Source organism: Chlamydotis macqueenii, chromosome 3 (genome assembly GCF_036417535.1).
Source record: "Chlamydotis macqueenii isolate bChlMac1 chromosome 3, bChlMac1.mat, whole genome shotgun sequence".
In the NCBI taxonomy this organism is placed as follows: Eukaryota; Metazoa; Chordata; class Aves; order Otidiformes; family Otididae; genus Chlamydotis; species Chlamydotis macqueenii.
This window is the reverse complement of record NC_141558.1, coordinates 5,190,786-5,218,362: the sequence shown is the minus strand read 5'-3', so window position 1 is coordinate 5,218,362 and position 27,577 is coordinate 5,190,786. Positions and strand designations below refer to the sequence as shown.

General features: G+C 38.8%; 1 protein-coding gene across 1 annotated transcript; it reads right to left on the bottom strand.

Moving 5' to 3' along the window:
• Positions 1–432: 432 nt before the first annotated feature.
• Positions 433–16,952, bottom strand: RHAG (Rh associated glycoprotein). Its single transcript, XM_086743717.1, has 10 exons — positions 16,735–16,952; positions 10,250–10,433; positions 8,837–8,987; positions 8,502–8,649; positions 7,582–7,748; positions 6,262–6,399; positions 5,104–5,225; positions 4,372–4,457; positions 3,729–3,802; positions 433–1,981 (listed from the first exon to the last, which is right to left on the bottom strand). Exons 1-10 carry the CDS (start codon positions 16,868–16,870, stop codon positions 1,904–1,906), a joined length of 1,284 nt encoding a protein of 427 aa, XP_086599843.1. The 5' UTR covers positions 16,871–16,952; the 3' UTR covers positions 433–1,903.
• Between the last annotated feature and the right edge of the window lie 10,625 nt (positions 16,953–27,577).

Sequence of the window (27,577 nt, the reverse complement as noted above, 5' to 3'; positions counted from 1 at the left end):
AAAGAACTAAAGATAACTAATGAGGGCAAAATTCTGAAAGATTTACTCACAGCAAGTGGTACTTTCTCACTCAAGTATTCATTTGTGGCCAACACTTACAACCACTGAAATTACCTCACAGCTGTAGGTGAATGAAAGACCCTCTGAATCTCCATGCAGGATTTTGAGAGGTGAGCTTCTTGTACTGAGGATAAGATTTTTACAGTCTATCTACATATGGAATTTTTCTCAAGTACTTCAACATTTTGTGCTTGTAAATTATACACAAAATACTTCTAAACTCTTTACACGTGCAACATTGTTAAATGCCTTCTCAGTTTTTAGAAAAATGATCGTGTGAAAACTTTGAAAAGATAAAAGATGTCTTTTAGCCAACAAAGTAGAAAAGAGTCAGTAGTTGTGTATCTGCAAAAGAGCATATCTGAACGAAAGTGTGTTACAACAGATGTATTTTCATTCATTGGTAGAAATCTGACATATATAGTTGATGTAACATAACAGTCCTACCTAGTATCTTTCTAAAGTTTTTCAAGGAAAAATACACCAGCAGAACCCAAAGCATCTGTGCTATTTTATATGAGAAAGTTTCCCCCTTAACTCTAATAAGTAAGACTTGAAATATGATGCTAATATAAAAAAGTCTTGAGAGTTCATCCACTGTAGCTTGTCCTTCTGAGACAACAGCAGTAGCTTTCTGTGTTTGAATAATGCATAGAGGCACTGTGATCCTTCTGTTAGATTTTTATCTCCCATCCATTGCCTCTTAATGGATTACCCCATGTAGGTAGGCACAGATGTGTGACTCTGCTCCCAGCTACTGTCATCTCACAGAGTTCCTTCAGATACCTCAATTCTTGTTTCTCTTAATAGAGTATCCATTACCATAACTTCTCAGGTGGAGTTAATTTACCTTAATTTAGCTTCAATTTTCTTCTTTTTCCTTTCTCTTGTTTTAGGAGGCAGTGACTTCAGAGGTAGCAACTCACCACATAGAAGACTCCACTGAGTCTTCTGTAGGTTGAACATAGTTGCATTCCAACCAGTTCCTAACAACTCATGCTTTTTCTTGGAGCTAGAGTTTAGTTCAGTTTATATCTATTGACATTAAGACTGCTACTATCCAATTATTACTTTTGGATGTAATAAGACATATTATGTAATTACCTCTTTTTCATAGCTCCTACTCAATTCCCTTATTGTGTCCTTGAAACAGTCTAAATAAATCAGTGCCAATAATGGAATTTTTCACATTTCACTTTCAACACCCATATTAACAAAAAATCTTGATACTTATATTACCACTTAGTATAGCTCTTCAATCACTATATTTTGTGCTTTGTCATGAAAATGATTTCAACATTTTGTTTCCTGTCGTAATCAATCTTCAAAATACAGCACATTTTCTCCCCCATCCAAAAATAAGATAACACGCTTTCTTAAATGGTTAATCTGAGATGCTCTGGTGAAAAGCTTGTTAGAATCCAAATAAACAATATCAATTCATTTCTTCTTGATTACCCCTACGTAGTTGAAGGATGTGACTGTAACTCAGAAATCCTGCAGTTAAATATGGCATCATGTAACAGACTTGAAACACAAATGTTTCAATGGCTATATTGACCCAGTGATGACAAAAGGTAAAATACAGATAACTTGGTAGAACAGTTTGTGGTGGGTTCTTCTGATGAACATATGTATTGGAAGGATCTAATTAGTTCACCTGAGCTTGGAATAATGACTATGTATTCCAAAATCGAGCTCATTTTATATTACAAAAATGTAGCTATCTACAGCCCCTTCTTGAAAATCTACTGTGGTTAGGACAATACTCTGGTGTTGTTTCTTTAGCATTAGAAACTGAATAGAGAATCATTAGGACAAATATAATAGATGAATTATTTTTCTACATGGTGGCTTCAAATCTAGTCTGCTCATCACAGTTGTTGGATTGAATTTCATGTAGTTTCTCCTCTTCTGGAACCTGCCATGAAAATCAGAGAAAAGTTCAGTTGATGAGATGTAGACTTCCTTTTGCCATAAAAAGAGACTGAAGTGCCCTGCAAATGTCATTCTCTTTGTCTATATTATGTGTCTATTTACTAACATTGACCCAACCTGAAATGAACCACCAGTTCTGAAGTCTGAGGGATGAGTTCATGGTTTTCTTAATAGAAGAATTCCTTAACACTGATGTTAGATACAAGAGTGTGAAATTAGAGTCTGGGATATTCAAAGAGCTCTAAAGAAACAAGGTGACCTTCTCTAATTAAATGTAAATGATGTTGTATGCCAAATATCAATGTCCCTTCCCACTAACTGGTAAAGCTCACTTAGAATAGAATATTTCTGAGCAGTTCTACTGGTACTACAGGACCTTCAATTGAGCAAGTTTGTATTATTGCCACTGGTCAACACAGGCTGTGAATTCTTCAGCCAGACTTTAAAACTTTCCCTTTCCTGATATTTTTTATCATTTACATATGACAACCTGTTTCAGGTGTTGCCGAAAACCAGTGCTTTGACTTTCCTGAGATCAAACAGTGAATGACTTGCAGGGCTGTCATTAAAAATTGTTTTTTTTTTTTCTGATTGTCATTGCTACAGCTGATCTTTTGTCTCAAAACTTCCCCTTAGACCCCAAACTTTCTTTCACCAAGAGACAAATTGTGTGATTCATACTGGAGTTTAATTAAAAAAACTAATAAAATCTCCCTTTTGAGTTGACAACCTTTTAATTACAAGGAATTTATACCATGCATTTCTTCTTGTCTTGCCTATTAGACTTTGTCCTGGCATAAAGGATAAAATTCAGACTGCCTAAATTAAGATTCTGTCATCAGTCTTTAATGAAGGGAGATGCAGAAAGTCTACAAACAGTACAGGGACCATCCTCGGTTAGCCAATGGGAAAGGAACGTCTGAGTTTCTCCTCTGCACTTAATTGTAAGCATCCAACTCAGAGCTGTATAGGGGACTAAACTAATAAAATCTAGGTCTGTACAGTGTAGAGTTCTACATCTGAGGTAGGCAAAGAAAGGTCTTTCATTATCAGTGAGGAATATAGAGACTTTCAAGGTTTTAATTAGTGTAACCTAACATAGATCTGGAATGATCCAAATGAACTCCTATCTAGGAGCATGTCTTCAGTGAACGTAAAGAAAGCCTAGCAAGGCTATCTCAGATGTACTTGCTTCTCAACCCCATTGTTTGTGTGTTCATGCATAAAACATTAGTTCCAGGAGGCCCGTCTTCTGAACAGTAACCTTAATTGTCACATCATTCAACCAGGTAGCAGAACAACTTCTGCTCAGGCTAAGGGAGACTGTCCCTACAAATACTGAAAAGCAGCTCTAAATTTCGTCAGTATGAAATTCTAGATAACATTAGAACAGCAGCACCATTTAGCCCAAAATGCAAATATAATGTGTCTAAACTACAAGAAGGAAGAGGAGACCTGACAGATTGAGCACTTGAATAGCTCCATTGAGGTCTCGATTTGTTGGCTCTATTTCTACTTTTTGTTCAAGGTTAGTCCAATTTAAATGAGATGACTAGGTAGCAAGTCCAAAAAAAGATCCTGAAGGTGACCTTGATAAATTCACAGCCTGAAGAAGAGCAACATTTGTGAAAGCTGACTCATGTGTGCAAACCACAAACCCCAGAAGAGCAAGACTGCAGTGTGCTGTACATCTTCCAACATAATGAAAATAAAGAGAGATTGTATCTTACCTCCCAATAAACAGAGTCATCAAAGCAGTTCTGGTCAGATGCTTGTCCCAAGAAAGGCAGCTTTAGAATACCACCTGCAGGAAAAACAGAGGTTAAAAAATGGACAAAATGTCAAATAAATGTTCCTTAGATGTGCCCTGGAGAGTCAGCTAAGTTTTCTGATTCATTTTCTAATCTACAGAAATGCCCAACCATATTGGGACACCATGTCACTCATTTCTTCATGTCAACATGAATGAGCTTGGTTTTAATTGCTCAAACCTTTATGAGATTTCAGACTGGAATTTTCTGTTTCAGCTTGAATTTTTCAAGTATCCACTGAAATGTATGACACTGAAATGAACATGTCTTAATGTCAAATTTGTTTCTGTTCAGAATTTTAAGTGTTGGAATCTAGAGAATAACTCCATCCAGAGCAACATCTTACTATTCCTATATACAAGCCAGTATCTTTGAAGCAGGTATTCTAGACTTCACTTGAAGACAAAACTGTCAGAAAAATGCTTTTCAATGTTTAAGTTTTTGCCAGTGTGCCATCATGCATTATTTCTAATTTTCTGTTTGGTATTATTCACATGAAATTGCTGATACGTTGGGCAAACCTGTTAATTCACATTTCAGTTGCTATACGCATCACACTGACCTGTCAATGCTCCTCCCACCAGCGCAATTCCAATTGTACTGCCCAGGGCAGCAGCCTGCATGCCAGGAGTAAAGTGGATATTTTGCCTAAAAAGGGCAGAAAAACAAACCATTGAGAATAAAAAATTGTTACACTTTGAGACTGATAATTGATCTTAAAACATCAAATTTGTCTGCTGGACAAGATGGCTCATAGGAAAATATCCTGTCATTGCTGTGTACAAGACAGAAATTATGTGGGATTGATATTATTTTAGACTACAGGTGAACACAAGTTCTTTGAAAAGGTTATTAGTATCTTTTAGCCTTTAGACAATATGCCTCTTTATCAAAAATATCAGCATTTCATCTTCTTGATGTCTTTTAAGACAGTGGAAATAGCTCATTTTGCCAATTTTCTTGGAAATCTTACAGTTACCAGCAGTATAATTGCAGAATCATAATAAAGATTCTTCTGTGTTTTAATGGTTCTACATGTTGTTTTTTATGATGTTTTAAAATTTATTTATTTTTAACCTGAACTTTTAATTTGGAGCAAGCTTGGCATATAAACAATGTGTTAAAGGCAGGACATCAAGAAAGAGTCCTATTTAAACCAGAGCATCACTTCTGACATCAAATCAAAGAAGCGTTTTCTGAAAAAAAATTGTAAGTATATGCAAGGAAAGTAGAAAATTGGGACAGACTTTAAAAAAATCAATAAACTTATTTCTCTCTTCTCTCTGTAACTCACCTAACTTCCCGTCGTACTGCAGTTGCTATGATACCAGCGATACCTCCCAGTATTCCAGGTAAACCATGTAAATTATGAACTCCACAAGTGTCCTGAATGTTCAGTTTGGATGCCAAAAAAGGCTGAAATGAAATATGAAGTTTATAGTGAGTTTATAGTCATCCATTATCTCTAGAAAGCTGTGCAAAAGAACGTAGAGAAGTACAAGAAAAAAATTAACTTATTTAATGTTTAGGTAAGTTTAGCTATAAAATCTGCTATCTTTACCTTCACTGTGAAATTATTTACATGCAGAGAAAACCAAGTAATTACAGATAGCAGTGCAAATGTCCAAGTTACCATCATAAATACAGAATCATAGAATCATAGAATTGTTTGGGTTGGAAGGGACTCTCAAGGGTCATCTAGTCCAACCCCCCTGCAAGGTTGCTCAGAGCCCCGTCCAACCTGGCCTGGAATGTTTCCAGGGATGGGGCATCCACCGCCTCTCTGGGCAACCTGTTCCAGTGTTTCATCACCCTTATTGTAAAAAAATTATTCCTAGTATCTAATCTAATAAATATAATGGTACAAAATACATAACACTCAATTGGTATTCCTGATCTTTTCATCCAGTGCAGCAAAGGTTGAAAGGGTGGCTATGTAACACATACACACCTGTTCTGAGCCTAGTAGCCAGATATTTTCATCCAGAATGTTTCTCCAGGAGGAAAAGACAGTTTAGACAGTTCTAGTCTAAATATTTTTTTTCTACATTTTGCACATGAAGCACTTCAATTTCATACTTTGAAAGTATTTTTGATTACAGATCTATTTAAAAATTTTAAAAGACTGACATTTAATTAGTCCTGTTTCACTGAAGAACAATTCTTACAGTGGAGATGGTTCATGAAACATGGACTTGGAGCAAAATTCTGCCAGCTCCTTGAACAGAAATCCCAACTTTAATGAACTCTAATATCTTTGTGATCCTTCTCTGCTTTTAGCTAGACGATGGACTGAAGTTAGCGCATAAGCATATATTTAAATCACACTGATTTCAAAATAAAAGTTATCTCGAATTTACGCTCTATACTGTTTCTAGCAAAACAAGTGAGCTCCTGTAAAGATAACGAAGCAATAAGTAAATGAGAACAGAGGTGGCTCTTCGATACTTACGCTCAGGAAGTGGAACCCAAGGACAGAAATTATTCCAGCAATGCTCCCAATGCACATGGCAGCAAAAGGGTGGATTGGCAGGTCAGCACACGTACCCACTGCTACTCCTCCTGCCAGGGTGGCATTTTGAATGAGAACCTACAAAAAGTATACAGAGATGGAGACGATATATGTGGAACAGAGGTTTGTTTTACGGCTGAATGACTTGTAAGATTTGTTAGTAGACACAAGCTTTCCTTTTTTTCAGGTGAGATTTTTCCAATTAAGAGTGAACTGTGTCATGATTTAAACCCGGTCAGCAATTGAGTAGCATGCAGCTGCTTGCTCACCCCACCCCCCCAGGAGATGGAGGAGAGAATTGGGAAGAAAAGAAAACTTGTGTGTTGAGATAAAGACAGTTCACTAGGAGAGCAAAGGAAGATATAATATAATCTATATTAATAATTATGGTAATAATAATAATAATAATAATATATGGATAATAAAATATACAAAATGAACAATGCACAATATCTCACCACCTGACAACTCGATGACTGATACAGTGTGTCCTGAGCAGTGATCACAGAATGAAATCTGAAAACTATCCCAGAATGATTCCAAACAACAAAAGAAAGACTGAGAGAGAGCCCACCAGCCAACTCCCAATTATATACTGAGCATGATGTCTATGGTATGGAATGCTTCCTTTAGCCAGTTTGGGCCAACTGTACTGATTATACCCTCCCAGCTTCCTGCACCAGCACATTAATGAAACCTGGGAACCTGAAAAAAGTCCTTGGTCTCTTTAGCAACAACTAATAACACTAATAATAATGTATTATCAACATTCTTCACATACTAAATCCTATACTAAATCCAAAACACATTAGTTACTGAAAGAAGAAAGAAGAAAGAAGAAAATTAGCTCCATCCCAGTCCAAACAGGAATTTAAAACAAAGTTCCCTGTTACACTTTCATGTAGGATCTTCTTTGGAATGACATCTAAAAGTCCACCTGAATGTTGGACTAATGTCAGTATGGTCCAGCAGGTTCTGTGGACAAGAGACAACAAGGGAGCAGGACCATCACTCAATATCTAAGAGTGTTTTGGTCTCCAGATGCAGTGATCCCATTGAGGAGCCACATCACATACCTAAAGCAGGGTGGGTTGCCTCAGGGCCCAGTCTGACATTATAACTTTTAGAGGTATAATAGCTCTAGTTTTGCCCACAGTGTGAGCAAAAGCTCCAGGCAGCTCACAAACATTGGGAATTTGCCTGTGCATCCTTTTTATAGAGGGGTGATTTATTTAACAGAGGTTGTGATGTGATTCTTACCATGCTGAATTTGCCTCTCTTTTCCACCAGGCTGGAGAGGGCAAATGTGACAACAGTACATGCAGCCAAGGAATAGTAAGTGTTGACAATTGCTTTAATCCGGTAAATTTGTTCAGACGTAATGGCAGAGTTAAAACTGGGCCAAAAAAGCCAAAGGAACAGGGTACCTGGATGAATATAAACCAAAATTAAAGTAAGACTCTTCTGTCACAACTAGTATTTCAATGTGAAAGATCCAACACAACAGAAGCAGCTTCAAGAAATGAGGAAGGTGATCAATAAGACACATGAAATACCAAAAATACTGGAAGAAATAGTAAATTATGCAGAAGATTTAGACACTGGCAGCTGGGATTTTGACACATGGCTTCTGTCAAATCTTACTGGAAGACTTTAACACATTGTGACCCCTTGTCAGGCCTCACGCACTGCCAGAGCTCACCACCCCTGTGAAAACCATACCAGAATAGGATGGATTAGCAAGACACATATGTAAATCCTTTATCATCTATTGAAATAACTAAGTTTTAGCTGGTAAATTGATCTATGAATAGACCTCACAGACAGATAGATGTATGATTTCTAACGTTCATTAGTGGGATAGGCACAGCTCAGAACTTTTAATTATGGCCAATTTCTATGGAAGTGCTGCTTGTAACAAGATTTAACGAAAAGGGAGTCACCACTAATGCACAGTGAAAATGAGTCTTTAATTTGATCTTTCCTTTTTTTTTTAACCAAGGAAAAACGGTAAAAAAATGTGTGTCACTGAAAGCATCGTGCATGCATCAGACAAAAAAGAATATGCCTCTAGGAGTGCAATTACAAAACCAGATGCAGCATAATAACAGGCAATCATTAAAACATAGAGATGAAAGAGGGATGAACAAACGATCAGCACTCACTATCACTTCACTTACCAATCATGGCAAATATGTCCGAATGATAGGTAGATTCTTCATTTTCATGTTTGTTTTTCAAACCAGGACGATACAACACTAGGGTTACAGCCAAACCAAAATAAGCTCCAAAAGTATGGATAGTCATTGAGGCTCCAGTATCTGTGGCCTGTAATAAGGATCCAAAATAATGACACAAACCATAAAGATGAGGATTTGATGAAGGAGAAGTCTGGATGACTTTAATCGTTCATTTTCTGTGGTAGAAACTAGAACCTAGAATATGTAAACTGGAAGTATTACAAAGTGAAAGCATTTGTTATAAACAGAAAACAATTATTGCTAAATAGCTGTACCTGAAGTACTTTTGTAACGAGATGTTCATTGCATGCAAAGATTGTGATCTCCAGAATTGTCAAGATCAGCATCTGAACAGGACTTGTTTTCCCCAGGACCGCTCCAAACGAAATCAAAGCACTTGCTGTACTGAAGTCTGCATTTATCATGCTGAAGTTAAGAAAAAAAATAAAAATAAACCAAAGCAAAACAAAAACACAGGGAAAAAAAAGTTTAGAGACCTGAAATAAGGCTGTAATATCAATCCTATGATATCAATACATTGATGGGGCTGCAATTCTTCAGATATAAGATTATCAAGATAATCTTTGTGGATGAAAATTAAGTCAAACATTTGCAGGTGGATTTTGTGGGAATCTTACCCCAAAAGGTAAAAAAAAAAGTGGAAAATGTGTAGGAGGGTTACTTCCTCCATATACCATGTATGTGCTTGACTATTTGAAATTACAGTGAAAAATCAGCTAAGATGTGTCTTCTGGATGTGCAAGGATATTTCCAGCTCTGACTGTCACTTGAACTCCAAGGATAACAGGGAGCTCTTAGCTTTCGCCAGATGGTTTAGCCCATTTCAAAAGCCTCGCATGACTTTCTGTCACTGTGCATCACATTTCCACTAGCTGTCAGGAAGGACCAGTGTTAACATGTTATGGGGACTGATAAAGATAAATAAGAACATAAACTGGTCAAAAACTTCCAGCACAGAGTGGCACTAACTTATGGATCCCTCTACAAATGCCTATCTATAATCATTAAAAAACTACTTACGTTATTTCTACTTGTCCCTAAATAATGTTTAGATGCTGTTTCTTTCAAAATTGTCTACAAGTCATCTCAGAAAACAGAACTGCAGATGTGGAAAACACTCTGAGTCCCTGGTAGAAGCAGCACAGATGAATGGGAGGGGGAGTAAATGCATCTAGAGACACGACTCGTGAGGTCATTTATTCCATTACTAGGGTCCAAAACCTATTGCAGTCTGTGCTCATGCAAATCATTCCTTGAGAAGTGAAAACCTCATGAGTGGAGAGACAAACTGTCCTAGCCTTTCTTTTGTGACGCTGTGTGTCATGGAAGGACGGATCCTTTCATGCCTGCTGGATATAGGAGGTGCTGGGCTACGGCTGGAAATCTTCCAGCTTCTGCAGCTCCAGAGATTTAAAGTAATCTCTCTACATGACCTATGGCCTACATGTAACATGGCCCCTTCAAATTTCATCCCACCCTTTGGTTCCCTTGGCCCAGTGTGCCAGGTGTTACCTCAGGTGAAGGGCAGATGTATGTCAAGAGGTGGACAGTAAGGCTCAATCAAATTTCAGAGAACTTAGAAGTCTGATCACACAGATATTGTAGTTTATGGCTTCTCCAGATATTTTAAGGGATAGAAATGTAAATTTTGTTAAATTCATGTGTACCTTTTGATATTAACATGAATTTTCCCTCTGTCCAAGTCCCAAAATCCTTGCATCAGAGTTCCCCACTGGAGACCAAAGGCAGCAATGAGCATGTTGATACCAACACTGCTGAATCCGTATTTCTTCAGAAAGGTCATCAGGAAACCAAATCCAACAAATATCATCACATGGACATCCTGAAAGACTGAAGGGAAAACACGCCTATGTAGTGACTATGTAGGGAGGAAAGCTAGGGACAAATGAGGATTTAATAGAAAATAGAAGAGTTTCAAACTCATGTGATCAATATGATCCACCTTTCCCCACTTCATGACCAATATACTAGTTGAAGATTGAATGTCTGGAAAAGGCAAGACCCAATTATTGATTTTATTTGATGTATCATGGTTTAACCCCAGTTGCCAACTAAATGCCACACAGCCACCATTGCCCCAGGAGAATGGAGGGGTGAATTGGAAGGATAAGGAAAACTAATGGGTTGAGATAAAGACCACTTACTAAGAGAGCAAAGGAAGAGATAGTAATAATATTTGTATATAAATAATGTTAATAACAATAATAAAATACAGGGATAATGAAATATATAAAATGAACAATGCACAATCTCTCACTGCCTGGTGACCCAATGACCAATACAGCCCATCCCGAGCGGTGACCACAGAACGGAACCGAGAGCAATCTTGAAACGATCTTGAGCAGCAAGAGAGCTGCTCACCGGCCAACTCGTGCTTACATACTGAGCATGATGTCTACGGTATGGAATACTTCCTTTGGCCAGTTTGGGTCAGCTGTACTGACTATACCCCTCCCAGCTTTTTGCACTTTAGCGAAATCTGGGAAGCTGGAAAAAAGTACTTGATCTCTTAGCAACATTTAATAACATCAGTGTTTTATTAATATTCTTCGCATACCAAATTCCATACTATACCCAAAATACAGCTGCTACTGGGAAGCAAATTATCTCCATCCTAGCTGAAACCAAGACATCTTGTTATATCATTATGGAAACACTAGATCTCTATACTGTCAAATTTAATGTGTCTGGAGCTGTTCTCTGGGTGTGACATCTCCCGGAACATCACAGCTTCATGTTCTTATAGAAAAGTTCTCTTCCTTCTTAAATAAAGGTCATCACGTCCAGCATGTTCTGGCTAACTCCAAAATTGTACAGGGGATTTGTTTGATAGAATGCTGGTTGGTCTAATGCAAACATTTGCTTGTGATACCTAAAAATTACTGTACAAGAGATTTATTTCTTTACCTGGGTAAAAGAAAAAGGCATTTAGGGCAATATCTAAACTAGTAAATTAATATTGCAATTTAGTATATACTTAGCCCTCCTTCAAATATACCTTTTTTAGAATATTCATTTTGTTAAAATATGGGTATTTATCTTTTTTACTTTTTTCTTGGAGGGTTGTTTTTAATTTCCTTTTTTAAGGATTTTTAATACAAACTTGATTTATCACCACAATATGGATATTTTATATTTTAAGATATTTTGTTTTATGTGATTTAATGAACAATACACCAAAAAGTGTTGAGTCTTGTAATTAAAGTTTTTTTCTGATTTTATTTTTAGTGAAAACTTCAGCACAGAAAAACTCGCTTTGCATTTCTATTTCATTGCCTCTTACATGCAAATATGTGGGGAAAACTTGATATATTGACTTGATTAGTATAATATTTGGCTTGAAATTACATTTCCCGTTTACATACTTTCGGCATTCCTATAGTTTTGCTGTATGCATTACCATGTCTAGCCAAAAGAGGGCCCAGAAGTATAAGTTACTGCAGATTCCTAATAAACTCTATTGTATTTGCACTGTTGCATTCCAGCCCTGACCTAGCACTGAAATACCTAAGCACATATATGTATAGTGAGATCCTTTACATTGAGCTACACACATCTAAGAAATGGTGTAGAAATGCATGTGGTTGTCTTACGGGGTGTAGAACCCCAAACACAGCTTAATTTGCCCATATTCCTGTGTCAGAGGGCATCAGGAGGGTGTGTTTAGGAAAAGGGTGTTAAAGTACAAGATCATTTGAGGGGTAGATCTGTCTGTGCACCCTCCCAGCTTGCAGCAGCCTGTGCCATGGGAACACAGAGCTGTGTCTTCATGCCTGACTTGGCGGTGGTGGTGGACCTAGAGCAACTCTCCTTTTCAGTTTATATTGGACTTGAGTTTCATGCACAAAATGAGGAGTATGTTTGAAAATTATCTACTTCTGCTCTTTTTATTGTTTCATGAATTTTCCAATAAAGTTTTACTTTTACCCATTCAGGGTAGTCAGGTCCAGGTAAGAAAGTTTTCCCAGTCTCCCAGAGGAGATTATAGTTTGCTAGCATTCAGGATATTGCTTGTTCTTGTTTGCAATTTCCTGATTAAATCATTACAGACAAAGCACGCAGATTGTTCTCATCAAAACAATCCTGTTCATGTATACAACATCTCAGTAAATCATGTCTAGATTAGTAAAAGATGTTTTGCCACTTACGTAGCCTGATCTACACATAAGCAAAAGAACAAATTTCAAAAGCACCTTGATGACTGAGGAGTTTAATTCTCAGTGCCCGTCTGCAGGGCTTCTGCATCCTCAGGTCTCTTTTGAAAGGTGCCCTGGAGATTAAAAGCCATTGTATTTGAAACAAGCAGCTGGTTGACATGTAATCCTGGGTCCTCCTGAGGGCTGGCCGGGCTTCCTATAAATGTTTTAAAGCTGTCTGGACTTATTTACACAAAAGATTAAAAGTCCTGGTTAAAATTAGGTTAATTCATGGATGTTGAGGACAAATTTCACAAACTGAGTGAAGGTCTTCAACTAATCTAGCCTGCACCTTTTGCTTTAACTACCTCTTACGCATTCTTTTAAAGACAAGTAGGTCTGGAATGATTTCAGATTATGGAGAAAACAGCACAATTGGAAATAAACTGTTTCAGTAACAAGTTGTGTTTAACAAAACATAGTACTTCTGTTCCGTGAGACAGAAGAATAAAGATTGTGAAAAAAACTCCAGCAGATCCAGATGAAAAACTTTGCAAATTATTCTGCAAAGCTGCCTGAGACCAACATGTTAATTCTACTGCAAGATCTCCTCATGATGGTCAGTCTCAATGCAAAGATATTTCTGGCATCCAGGTTTGTACTAAAACCATTATTTCACTCTGCCCAAAGGAGTAGAACACTGAACAAGAGAGGCGGATTAGTTTTCCTAAGCCATGAGTCATAGATAAATCACAGCACATTACATACAGGATACCAGCACTAAATAAATTGTCCAGGAGTACTTGAAAAACCATCACACACCCTCGGCCTGCCATTCTAGTGGCACGGCACACCTGAAGTTGTCGATCCCATTCACTATGCTTGTACTTGAATCCACCAGAAAGAGATATAATGCAAAGCTACGCTTTGGGAATGATCTCAGCTCAAGCTCCCTTATCAGGAGAGCAAAACTATGGTAATCTTCAATTATTATTTTAATCTTTCTTCACTCTGAAAATACTGAAACAGATTTGATTTATGGTGCTGAGGCATTCAAGGCGTATAAAACCAGGCCCTGCACTGCAGTTCTGAGAATATAAATTGGCTCCTGGATGAAACAACTAAATCTATGAGGTACAGATGTGTTAAGATCCCTGTGAACAGCATGGGAAGCAGTTTTAACATGTCATTTTGTGAACTCAGGGGAAGTCCTGGCTCAGGATATGTCCTAATACATCTGTACATCCATAGCATTAACTTTCTGCTGGGTCCTTGGTCAAACCATGTTCTTGTGTGCTCTTTGTAGACAAGGAAGTTTCATAGGAAGAGGGCCTAAAAGTGAAAACACAGGTACTGGGAAATCTTGCTTTTATTCCTCTTGTTTATTGTGAATGAGATTAATCAGCTCTTAGGTCAGCATCTAAAAGTCCAACATTGTATCTGTGGTGTTTGCTTAGTTTATGTTTCTGCCGGTAAACTGAACGGCCTGGCCAAAAAGTAAACAGCATGGCTTAACTCACATCTGTACAGCTATGTGCTCTTCCCTCCCAAAACACTGTTTTCACCTAAGCTACCTGTTGTGAGCAGTCCCTTACCTATGCTATGCCTAAAGCCAAACCCAGGATGAGGTCAAGGTGCTGGTTTACATTAGCTAAAACCATGCCAGAAGCTTGCTAGTGGTTCAGCAGTGTGGACAGCTTGGGGACAATGTGCAGGTGTAACATAGTCACACACTGCCTGTGCAGAAAGGCATGGGAGGCAGCAGGCAATTTCTCCCATGTATTTTAGACACTGGTATTAGGGAAGGAATGTCTATAGATTATCCCTGCCTGGACAGGTTACGCTTAAATGCCTCTATTGTAGTGTTAGCATCCAGTGAGAATGCTTTTCTCTGTGATATTTGTGAATCTTTTGCCCTCTCTCGACTCCTTTTTAAAATTGAGATATTAAATTAAAAAAAACAGGGCTCCACACAAGGGCTGGGAGAGGGTTTTGCTAAGTGGGAGAACAGCCTGTCCCAGGAGCACCCCAGGGAACACAGTACCCATGGTGATGCATGTGGCACAGATGCTCTCCATCCGGAAGACTCAAGGCTTACTAAGAAATGCACTACAGTGCTGTAAGGGGCCACTGAAGACTATTAAATTATTGGCATAAAAACAAGGATCCTATTAACCTTTCTTCATTTTCCTCGGTAAGGGGAACTCCAGGAAAACACAGGTTCCAGAGGCAGCAGGTATGATACGATATTCAGATGGATAAGGTCATTTTCTCTGTTCTTGTGGGGCAAACAGACCTTAATCTGAGTCTGAAGGACCCATGTCCCAGGTAGCATCCTTCTGGCTTACCAAATTATACAAAGATGCCCAAAACACTATTGTTCTGTGACTGTATTTGTTGTCATGTTTTTTTTTTTAATAGAGTCAGAGAAAACTTAGGTGGACAAGAGTTTTAATCAACAACTATGTTAACAAAATAACAGTGCTGGAGTAGAATTATCTGTGCTGTCAAATTATTAGTGCGGTCTCTGGCACAGTTTTTGCCTAGGCCAACAATCATAGAGTCATAGAATCTTAAGGTTGGAAAAGACCTCCAAGGTCATCAAGTCCAAGCGTCAACACAACACCACCATGCCTACTAAATTGTGTCCTGGAGTGCCACATCTACACGTTTTTTGAACACCTCCAGGGATGCTGACTCCACCACTTCCTTTGGCAGCCTTTCCCAGTGCCATCCCTGTCACCTCCTGGTTGACAGTGGACCAAAGGTCATTCCCAGTATACTGTTTAGATAGGGCCATTTAATCTAGGAACTGGGATAGGTCAATGTCATGGACATGGCCAAGCTATGTCTCAGAAAAAGAACGAGCTCTGGCATAGCCTAAGTTACTATCTCTTGAGAATACTGCTACATCTCGTTGGAGTTAACTCAAACATAAGTACTTAGACCCCAATGTTCATCAGCTGACTTGCATCTGGAGCTGAGTAACGCCATGCAGTCACTGTTCTCTCAGCTGGACAATGCTCTTTGTGAAACATAAAACACAAGACTACTAGGGAGCAAAGTTACTCGGAGACCTCATTCCCCCATAACAGTCACTGAAAGGCCAGTTGGAATGAGAGAAAAAGAGAGACACATTCAAAATTACATGGGTACTATGTACAAGCAAGGAGTTCTGTGCCACTGTGATCGTCATTAATGGGATTGCAATCAGGGCTACAAGTTGTTAAGACATTAGAGCCAAGAATATGAACAACAACCCTTCAATACTGACAGCAAGACACAGGCTGCTCCACTACAAGCTTATTTTTTTCTGTTTATTTACCACAGTCTGATCTCTGAATGAGGAGGAGGAGGGTGGGAGAAGTCAGCAACTACTTCTCAAGTCAAAAGCTTTCTCCCTGGACTTCATAAAGCATTTGCTGAACAACAAAGCAACATAATAGTTTGCAGGCTGAACCATTACTGTCTACAACTGAAAGACAGGAAGGGGTTATGCTTCTTGTGATAAAAACTATTGTCCTTCTTGAAGTCCAGTTTCTGCAAATATATTTTGTAATGATGATGAATATGCTGCCCAATTTCCACATTCTCATAAGACAACATTTTGAAACCTGGATGACAGTAATGAAATGTTCAGTTCATTTTCATTATTTGGTACAGTAATCAGGACAGAAGGTCTGGCAAGAAGCACTACCATCCACCTCTGGAAAATGCTGGAGTTGTTCAAAACAATCCAAGTTTTAACTTGCTATGCCAACACTACAACTCTTTTCAGGGCTCTTCTCTCCCAGAACTGCTGACTTCTCAGCAGTTAGCCACTTTCAGAATTTTATATGTGCTCAACTTGAATCTGTCTTTGAAGTCTGCTGCTTTCACACCTCAGAAAAAGTTCGTTTGCCCCAAAGCATACCTTTCTTTACTAGCTATCTCATAAGTTATTCAGAGATCTTGCTTAAGATTATTTTAAACAAATTCTAGACAGCAACACTTACATGGGTATAAGTCTTGAGAGGTTTCAGTGTTGTCATATTCCACAAATATCCCAAACAAAACAATGATGATCACTTCTAGAAGAATAGCCAGGATCGAGAACTTGAACCTCATGTTGGTCTCAAGGGCTGAAGGCATTACAGGAGAGCAGGCGGCTGTGAGAGTCCGATAAAGAACGCTTGCCTTCAGCGGAGCTGCCTAATTCACTGTATCTGGGTGATAGAGGAAAAAAAAAAGAAATGGAGAGACAGGCGAGCACACCGTCACACCCACTACGGGAGGGAAGCAGTATGGGTCAATATAGCAATTTCTATTTCCCAGGATATTTCTGCGTATGAAGTGCTGGCTTAGACGTTTTTTGTATTTGTAATGCAGACCAGCTCATTTAGCCACAGAAATGCTTCTTGCTGTCTTACACGTATTGTAAAAAGGAAATAGCCTAAAATAAAATCTCATATAGCCTGGTTTGATGCACATAGTAAGGAACACAGTGACAATCAATTGTGTTTCCTGTAGTCAATCATTTCTTCAAGTTGTAGCTTTCATTTTAAAAGGTAAATAATTTTAATCCTGTATGAAATATGGATAATCTCCTATTTCTTCATGTAGGATATGACAGGCAAAGAGAATCTCTTTCAGCAGGCTGAAGAGGTAGTTGTTCTATTTCACACTGAATGAAGTACTCACAGAGCACAAGTTCTCATTGTGAACTGTTATTTAAGAAGAAAATTAAAGTATATTTCTAGTTTTTAGAAAATAAAGATGTAGATTATTAAAAAGAAAAATTTGAAAAAAAAAATTTTTTTTCAATTTTGCAATTTTCTTAGCTTAGACAACAGAAATAGGTCAGTGACTAAATTTCTTATATTATTTTTAAAAGTTCAGTTTGTAAATTTTTTCTTGAATAAAGAAGAAAACTACATTTCACTAAGATCACTGTTGGATAATTACTTGTTCTTGAGATTCACGTCACTTGTCAAAATTTGTGTTGGCTCTTAAAAATTTTGTGGATAAAATATTTTATTGATGTGATACTGAATAACTTGGCCTCTGCTAATCCAGTATTGAGAAGATAGGCAAAAATGTTGTGCTAGGAGCCTTTATTTGATGAAAAACTCTATCTATTAAAAAAGGGATGATAGCAGTAGACTAATTGGTCTGAAGTGGTAGTGCTAGGATACAGCAATAAATGCCGTGTCAGTCCTTGGGTATAAAAATTGGCATTATCATGGGAGGCGGTGCTACTTCAGGCTGCTGTCCTGGGGAAACTACTGTTGCAAAACTGCTCACATGCTATGAGATTTAAAGAACTTAGGTTTTCTTAGGGTACATCTATACTGGTGTACCAAGCAGTGCCATGGCCTTTTCTCTGGTTCTGAAGCCAATTTAGGTATTTGTCAAGCTTTAGTTTGGCAATCCCCTGACATGAGGGAACTTTTAGGAATGCTTTCCTGTTCATGGTAACTTCTGGACTGAGTTTACTTGACGCTGTTGTTGTAATCTTAGGGAGGATAAAAGCTCTGGCACTGTTCAGTTTTCTAGTATAAAGGTAGAATTAGACCATTGTCAAACTAATTTGAAAATTATCTCAATTTTTTTTTTCTCCTTGAAAATGTGTCTGTGGATTTGGAATGGAGGCCAAATTATTTAGCAAGAAGCACATACTAGTCTATCACAGAATCAAACTTACGAGTAGCAAAGCTAAAATAAGCATATACGTAGCAACTGTATTTCATTTGAACAGCTCAAAGAGAGGAAGCAGAGCTTTGTTAAAAGGTTATTGCTCATCCTTGATGTACCTCAGGATAAGACAGACAACAATGTTTGATTGTAAGGACCTGTGAGTTCCTTCATTTGCAGAGGAAGTGATTATAAAAGACCAAAATAATTAGTAACGTTCATTGTTTTTTTATCCATAGCTCAACCATGAGTATCTTGTGTTAATCATCACATAATGTTTTCCCCAGTAAATATCTCACACGACATATGTGCAATCCTTATACTAAGTCCTTTGAGGGGTGCAGAAAAGGCTTTTTGTTGAAATCTTCTTGGGAAAAGTGCCTTTTAATAAATGTTTAAATTTTAAATAGGATCAAGTCCAGTCTGTTCAATCAGGACTTCCTCTGAGATTATTTCTTTTATACATTAAATTGCATGCAGGTACATAAACATACACACACACAATCTATATTGAAAGGCTATTCATGCATGTCTAAGTCAGTCATATTATACTGCCTTTGTAGTTAATGGGAAATTATGTGCATCTCAGGAAAATGATTAATCTCAACTCTCTTAAAAAGTTGTCTTAGGAAAAGGTGTTGAATGTTTTGGAGAATCTAATTTCCCTGCATTGATTATGCAAGCCTTTGGTGACTAGCTCAGATTTAAGCATCCGAACTCTTGAAACTTCACTCAAGACTAGGCTTGTCAAGTTTGCGTCAGAAACACGACAATGAGGAAAAAAATGTGAGCCATTGACAAGGTGGTGGGGAACCTGCAACATCTCATTTCAAAGGCCAGCAGCCTTTGCATGTCCATCCAACTGTTGCACAGGGCGGTCAAAAATGCACACATCTTGAACTGTTGGTCTCTAGTGTCTAGCAAATTCCTTTGTGTCTCACTATGAGCTTCAGCCCAATCATGACAGCTATAAATACAATGGAAGTAGTGAGGGTGTTCTATGATAAATATTGCTGCAAACCTGGATCTACCAACTAACTCTTGGTACTTGTCTTTTAAATGGCCATTGGGTTTTTCATTCTACCTTTCCATCTTAACATGGAAAAATATGGTGCTGGTGAAGGTTACAGCCTTAATGTAAACAAATGTAAAAAGTTATGGCAGATTTTCAAGCTTCCAGACAAATAAAAATAAGAGATAAAGGGACAGATTGAGCAATATCCTCACCTAAAAAAATGCAAAAGAAGTTGCATTTAATAATCTTCTTACAGAATACCCTCAAGAATCATCAGGAGTGGCATTTAACTGACCAGACATATGCTATGCATTTCCATATCTGATCTAACCACTAATACTTCCCTTTAAAGTCAGAAGAGAGAAATAGAAACTTCCAAGAGTAATTGGAAGTTTAAAGGAAGGATACCTAACATAGGCTAAATAGGCCAGGTGTATACAAGGATCTAACATTCAGTGCCTTCTTGGTTATGTTTGTTGGCTGACATAGGCTTAAATCAACTTCAGGAAGCCTCCTAGAAGAGAACTGATGTGGTCTGCTGAAGAGGCTGATGTTATTTAAATTTCTAAATTTAAAGCTGTGAGTATCCCTCAGACAATAATGTGGATTTACGGAGTATAACTTGGCTGCACACCAATCTTTAAGCTACTTCTTGATGCGTGCTTTTACTGTGGACATAGCTCCAGAAACCAGAAGGGCAAGATAAGGTGCAGCTTGCCTACACACTGTGACAAAAATATTTTGTAGATCTCCTGAACTTTGAGCTGAGTAAGTTGTTGTTTTCTTTTTAGAACACTGACATTTATCCCATTTCTATGGTGTCACGGTAGAAGAGTTCTTCATTAAACATTAACTTTAATGCTTTGAGTCAGCAGACACCCACCTCATGTCAAGTTGAAAGCCCAGCCAAGTAAATGCAGTTTGTCCATGCAGTACTTAAACAGACTCCTTCATCTTGAAGAGGGAAGTGATAATGAGTGTGTTTTCTGACTCTTTGGATAGCAACAATAAGATTGTCTTGACTGGATTCACATCCCCCTCACCAGTCTCTTACCTGATTTCTTACAAATGCAGGGAAAATAAAGTCATTAATGTACCACTAAAAATTCATTACAGGGAACACTAAGATGTCCATCAGAAGACTGAGGAAACACAATGGACAAATATTAATCACAACTTAACAGATAGTTGATGGTTTAGTTTACCTTGTTATTACAGGGTTTTTGCTGAAGTAACTGCGGTTTATTTTTCCATTTGAAATCACACAGACTTTCTTCTCTATAGAAGACCTTGCTTGATTACTATACAAATTTTCCCTCTCTCCAACACAGAAAGAACTGATAGAGGTTAAGACTAGAAGGAATTACTCAGTCTTTTTGTTCTTCTCTCTAAATAAAATAGGCCAGAGAATTACCTCCAGTTCAGCTGTGTTTGACTAAGGCATACCTTGTTGAAGAGGAGCATGGTGGTCTCAAAAACTTCACTTTTTCATGTTTTGCTTTATTGCATGAGAGTTGTGAAGAAGGAATAAAATGCAGAAGGAGTTGTTTTTGGTTGAGGTGTGTCTCAAAGTTGCAGGAAAGCTGTTTACAAGAGATAATGGAGTTCGTTTTCCCTTATACAAGAGTCAGTTTGTACTGTTCTTGTGATAAAAAAGGGACTACCACAGGGAAGATGGATGCTTTACAAACACCTCTACCTGTTATCCTGAGAAAGCAATTAGAAATAGTATAAATGAGGTGAATGCTCTAAGTCTCAGATGCTACTTGCAAAAGATGTTAGTGATAAATCATGTATGCCTATTGTCTGTCCTTTCTCGTGTTAATGTAAATGTTTCTCTTGCTCCCCACCAACCCTTCTGTGCTTAATCACATTGGGGTACTTGAGATGGCTCTTACAGAGATGCTGTTCCTGCCAGTGTGAAGTCCCTTACTTACATCTTGCTCCAAAGGCAAGCAGGTAGTAAGCTTCTGAAAAAGCACAGGGAGATGATTATGGACATGGTAAGTCCAGAGGAGGGCCACAAAGATTATCAGAGTGTGGAGCACCTCTCCTATGAGGACAAGCTGAGAAAATTGAGGCTGTTCAGCCTGGAGAAGAGATGGCTCCGGGGGATACCTTATAGGTTACTCTATGTAGCAAGTAATACAAATTTTCTCTACAAATTATTTTCTTCCCTAACAGTTACATTTACATAGTGGCTTTTTTTTTCTCCCTTGCTTTGCTTAATTCCAAATGATCACATGTACCACTGTAATAATTTAAATTATCAACTTAGGTGCCTCAGTTTGCACATGGGTGGAGATCTCCTTCCCTGTGAGGAATAATGGCAAAAAAAGAGAGTGCTTTTGAGAAATAGTGACTCTATAGATCTATGATGTTAGGTGATGTAACCACAACATTAAGTGTGTTCATCTGTTTGCCTTGTCGGTGACGAGTTGCGTTACAATCCTTGTCTTGAGGCCTAGGATCTTTTGTTCCTCATATCAAGTTTTTTACTAATTTTCTGTGTTTCTGAGTTTTACAGTGTCTATTCCATTATCTGTAAATGTCGTGTGTGATTTCCATTTCCTTCTTTGCTGAAAGCTGGATAAACCCCTTTCAGCTTTATAAATCCTCTTCCTTTTTTTTGGCCTTGATGGTCTTTTACAGTTACAACTTTCCTCAGTACAATGCTGTGCTATTCCTGCAAAAGTCCTGTGTGCTGCCTTTTCTGTTAAGAAAGACCACATTGCTGGAGTGATGACTACAGGAAAATTGGCATGCTTTCCATTTCAGCGAGAGGGCCTGTTCATATCTCTTCCACTTCACCGTGCCCTCCTGTTGAGAAGGTTAAGTACTTCTCTCTCCACTAAATCTTGCAGAGTACACAAATGGTACAGAAATCTGAAGTGAGCTGCATAAAGCTAGTTTACTGCAATAATTGCAATGCATGCATGAAGAATCAAAGAGGGTGGTTAGGGAATGTTCCTCAATGAAAAGATATGTTAGCTTCAATTACCCAGCTAATATAGCTCCCAGTGCTACTTTTGTACAATAACCCATCCATAGCAGCCAGATCGGAGAGGGTGTTTGTAGACTGAGACTGTAGGAAATGAGCTCCAGGGAGCTGATCCTAGACGACCTCCTGCTACGTGTGCCATTTTCATCATTTTTATAAACATGAGCCTCTCAGGGGCCAAGCTGTAATGTTCTTGGTGGCACAGCAGCAAGGTGCCATTTAGTAACAATGCATGAAATAATTGGTCTGACCTACATGAAGATTTGTTAAGACAGAGAGATAGAAAATATTTGATTTCAATGGCTCAGTGAGCACTATAAACTCTCAGCCACATCACAAGTTAAAATACAACATAAACTGTGCTTTCTGTACATACGTTAACACTAATTCACAAGTTCAAACCAGCACAACCATGGCACAAGTTGCAAATGTGTGTAGAACAATCAGTACATCAAAAAATTTCTACAAGGAATTCCCATGCTGTTTCTTTTTTCCTGTGTAAAGCTAATACCTCCTTCAGTTGTCTGAATGTTAGGCAAATACTGTCTCCTTTGTTTGTAACTTGAATGCTGACCAAATGGAAGAAATTATTTGTGACCTTCATAATTAATTTACATGACTGTTTTCTAGTTACCGGGAAGTAGATACTAAATCACTGAACACCCAGAAGTAGTCCTGCACTATTGAACTGACAAGATGAATTTATTATTTCCTTGCAATGGGCCAAGCACAAATTCAATGAACAACTGCAACCCAACTTACTATCTAAAATAAAACACCCCTTCCGGGACAAGCCAGTACTGGAGGTACAACAATGCATTGAGAGCAAGTAAATATGTGCATACGAGGAAAAATTATTTCAGTGGAAAAGTCCAGTCTCTGAAATGTTCACACTGACCCGTGAAAGGTACAAGTTTTCATGCCATAGCTCATTAGATGTCATATTCTTCTTAGACGCTTTCCAGGTACATCTAAAACATATACTTACCAGCACTAAATAACTCATATAAGGCTGGATAAAAATTTTTCATACTGGTTTGTTCAGCTGCTCTGTCTAGCTAGATCTGCAATGACTGTTAGTGAGAAGCTGCTGGAATAAGGTGAGCTCCAAAGATTTAAGCTTGGTTTGTGACATATTATGGTCAATATTACGTCAAAATGGTCTGGATAGCTGTTGTGTTTCAAAAGAACCCATCCTTATGTTTTGATTACATAAAGTATGGTCCAAGGCACATCCAGGAGACAGGGCATAAAACAAGACTGAAGACAGGTACACTGAGATCAGACAGACCAAGCTAAAATGGTGCTCCTGGGGCCATGGGCAAGTGGTGGGAGATGCTCCAAGGGAGTCTGGTCAGTGCCATTAAAGCCTGTGAGTGCCCTCAGTACCCTAAAACCTCCTCAATGCCTGTTATTAAATACTAGGCTTAGATGGTCATTTATATTTCTGGTGATTTTTGCCTGCCTAGCAAACTTTCTAAATTTTTGGATGGCCTCTCCCTTGTCTTATGGTTTGTCTTCCGACCTTCACATTGTAGTGCTTGCTTTCATTTCACTTTTGCCTCCTGGTTCTTTATATATGTCTCTTTTTTTCCCCATTGTGTCCTCTCTCCGTTCCCATTTATGAGGTGATTTCCTCATGAGCACCTAGACCGCTATAATCTGTGGAAGAAGCACAATGGCTGCTTCCAACATTTTATTTATTGTGACTGACATTTTTTACTTCTTCAGTAACCCAGCATTTGACTGTATAGGAACACATGGAATTTTTACGTCAATGAGGACTCTTCCTGGAATTCTAGGTAACTTATCACATAATCCCTTCTATGAATGTTGTACCCTCTATTTGTAAAGTTAAAGTTAAGTTTTATGTCCTTCTTGATTCAGTTGGAGGGCTGATGCTGACCTTTCCAGTTTCAATGCTTAGAAACAGATTTCTTCACTAAATTTGTTCATACAGTGTATATATCTTCTTCTTGTGATAAAAATATCTGGTAGCTCAAGCTGTTCTTACACTTTTTTTAACCCTTCTGATATTTATAGACAATAATCATATCCCCCTTCAGCTTTTGCTTCTTCTTATCAAGTGGGCTCTTTGGTTTTTTTTCTGATATTGCAGACTGTTTTCCTGAACATAGAATCATAGAATCATAGAATGGTTAGAGTTGGAAGGGACCTTCAAAGGTCATCAAGTCCAAACCCCCTGCAACGAGCAGGGAGATCCCCTAAGAGATCAGGTTGCTCAGAGCCTCATCCAACCTGGCCTTGAACATTTCCAGGGATGGGGCTTCCACCACCTCTCTGGGCAACCTGTTCCAGTGTTCTACAACTTGCATTGTAAAAATTTTTTTCCTAATATCCAATCTAAATCTACCTCCCTCTATTTTAAAACCATTACTCCCTGTCCTATCACAACAGGCCCTGCTGAACAGCCTCTTCCCATCTTTCTTGTAGGCCCCCTTGAGGTACTGGAAGACTGCTATCAGGTCTCCCCAGAGCCTCCTCTTCTCCAGGCTGAATAGCCCCAACTCTCTCAGCCTGTCCTCATAGGAAAGGTGTTCCAGCCCTTTTATCATCTTTGTGGTCTCCTCTGGACCCTCTCCAACAGCTCCATGTCCTGATGTTGGAGGATCCCGAGCTGGATGCAGTACTGCTGATGGGGTCTCACCAGGGCAGAGTAGAGGGGGAGAATCACCTCCCTCGACCTGCTGACCATGCTCCTCTTGATGCAGCCCAGGATGCTGTTGGCCTTCTGGGCTACAAGAGCACATTGCCAGCTCATGTTGAGCTTCTTGTCCACCAGCACTCCCAAGTCTTTCTCCTCAGGGCTACTCTCGATCCGTTCTCGGCCCAGCCTGTATTTGTGCCTGGGATTGCCATGACCCAGGTGCAGGACCTTCCACTTGGCCTGGTTGAACTTCATGAGGTTGGCACGAGCCCACCTCTCCAACCTGTCAAATTCCCTCTGGATGGCATCCCTCCCTTCCAGCGTGTTGACAGCACCACACAGCTTGGTGTCATCAGCGAATTTGCTGAGGGTGCACTCTATCCCACTGTCCATGTCACCGACAAAGATGTTGAACAGGGCCGGGCCCAACATGGACCCCTAAGGGACGCCACTCATGTTAATGTCTTCTTTTGGAGCTTAATTTCAGTTCTCTTAATGACAAATAACCGGAGTTTTGAACAGAACTTCAAATCAATTCTCACCAATATAATATAAGATAATGTTAACTCTTGCTGTTTTCTGGAAATGTGTGATACACCGTAAGGTGGCATCCTGAAATCAATATATCCAGATTTTCCACCGTAGAGTCGCTTCTTGTTGACTGTATCCCACATTGTCACAGAAAACTAAGTAAATGTTAAACATCTAGTCTAAACAGGCATACTGATTTCCTTTACGGTCTGAGGCTTCATCCAGCTAGCTTTGGACTATTTTCTCTTCCTCCTCATTGACCACAAAAAATCTCCAGATTGAGGTGCTTAGAACCGGACAGATAACTTACCATCATCTAAAGAAGGTACATTGCTCACCTGCAGCATATATGGCTTCTACCCAATGACCCAGAAAGAGCAATTTAAAGTTTTAATTTTATTTAGAACTAGAGAAGACTAAGAGGACAACTAGTAGCACACTTCAAATATCTTTAAGGTTTCTGCCATAATACATTTCTTGTATCACTGAAAGGGCGAATGGAGAGTTCCTAGCTTTTAATTGCATGTGGCATCTACAGAAAGGAGCCTTTACATTGTTGATGTCTAAATTCATCTCTGAGAGGTGGTGTTCCCTTTATTAGAGATAAAGGAAATAGCTATTTTCGGAGTGCATTAGAACATATTGCCCAAAATAGGTAAAATGTACTTATTTCTCTCTCACTGTTTCATTCTCTGTCTCTCTTTCAAATATGAAAAAAACCTAACTCCGCAGGCCTTTAAAGTTAAGAGAGATGAATCACACCTGAAATTCTCACAGACTTTAACTAGTTTTGCTGCATAGTATATTATTAAATTGAGAAAACATGATTTCTGTTTCAAAGTTGAGAAATTAAAGGAAAGAATCCTCCACAGTCTGAGGATCAGGCCCAGACTTATTCCAGAATCCTTTCTAGGGGACGCTCAAGAAGTTGGGCACCAGGATCCCTGTCTGCTATGCTCCAGCGCCGGTGCCTTATCTGGAAACACTGTCCTCAACTGGCTGAGATGAGTGTGATATGAAGTGTGTCAAAGCATCAGTCTGACTTTTGAGAAGTTTGTTTTGGAACTGCAGGACAGCTGGTCGGGTTATTCTTATGTTCTCAGTGTCAAATACCATTCTTAGGTAGATTTATCAGAAAATTCACTGTGAATGGCAGCGAGAAGTTTGGGTGTATGTTTTGGCAAATGAAACATATCCCATCTTGTGTGCCACTGAAAGGTGTCAAAGAGACCCATTCACTCCATTGTGTCCAATGGGCTTTGGAAAAAGCTTTTTAGGCCTGACTACTCCTAGCACATCCTGAAGATAACCACAGTTCTGTCTGTTGTTTATAGCTAAATCCAAATATGTAATAAAAATAAATAGGTGTCTTAAACAAGGGCTGCTTTAATTTCTCCTACGAACAAGGTTAGCTGAAACAACAGCATATTAGGTAGCACCATTTCTGCATGCAAACAATCAGCTCAGTATTGGTGCCTGAGGAAGAGGAGAAGGTAAAGAGTTGAGCTTCCTCCTCCGGGTACGTCAAGTGGTAAATGAAACTCTAGCTTGCAACAATAGTTCTCCAGACAGTCACGAAACCACAGAATTCCAGGAAAGCCTGCCAGATAACCACCAAGTTGCAACAATAGTGCCTATTTTGGAAAAAATAGCAGGGAGGAGACTCAAAAACTGCCTTTGATCTGAAAAGGCTTGCGAGTAAAGCATGTCCAGATTTACCAAATTTTCAGACACGAGGTGTTTGCCTCATTTCCTGCCATTGTCTCAGACACCCAGATATTGCCCTGAACCCAGAGAAAGAATGCTGTCCTTACCCTTCCAGAAGAGTTAGAGCATGTCCAAACTAGTTGCTCCCAGATCTTCATCTAGATCTTGCCAAATATTAACTGTCTCTCTCTGACATACGCTCTTGTCACAACCAATTTGTGGACTCTTCTGCTTACTGGAATT

What these genes read in the sequence shown, in the direction of transcription:
- RHAG (XM_086743717.1), bottom strand. Translation starts at nt 16,870, where the DNA reads ATGCCTTCAGCCCTTGAGACCAACATGAGGTTCAAGTTCTCGATCCTG. An exon ending in ATTCATGTTAATATCAAAAG is followed by an intron (nt 8,988 to 10,249) that starts GTACACATGAAT and finishes TCTTAACTTCAG; the next exon opens with CATGATAAATGCAGACTTCA. An exon ending in GGACATATTTGCCATGATTG is followed by an intron (nt 7,749 to 8,501) that starts GTAAGTGAAGTG and finishes ATATTCATCCAG; the next exon opens with GTACCCTGTTCCTTTGGCTT.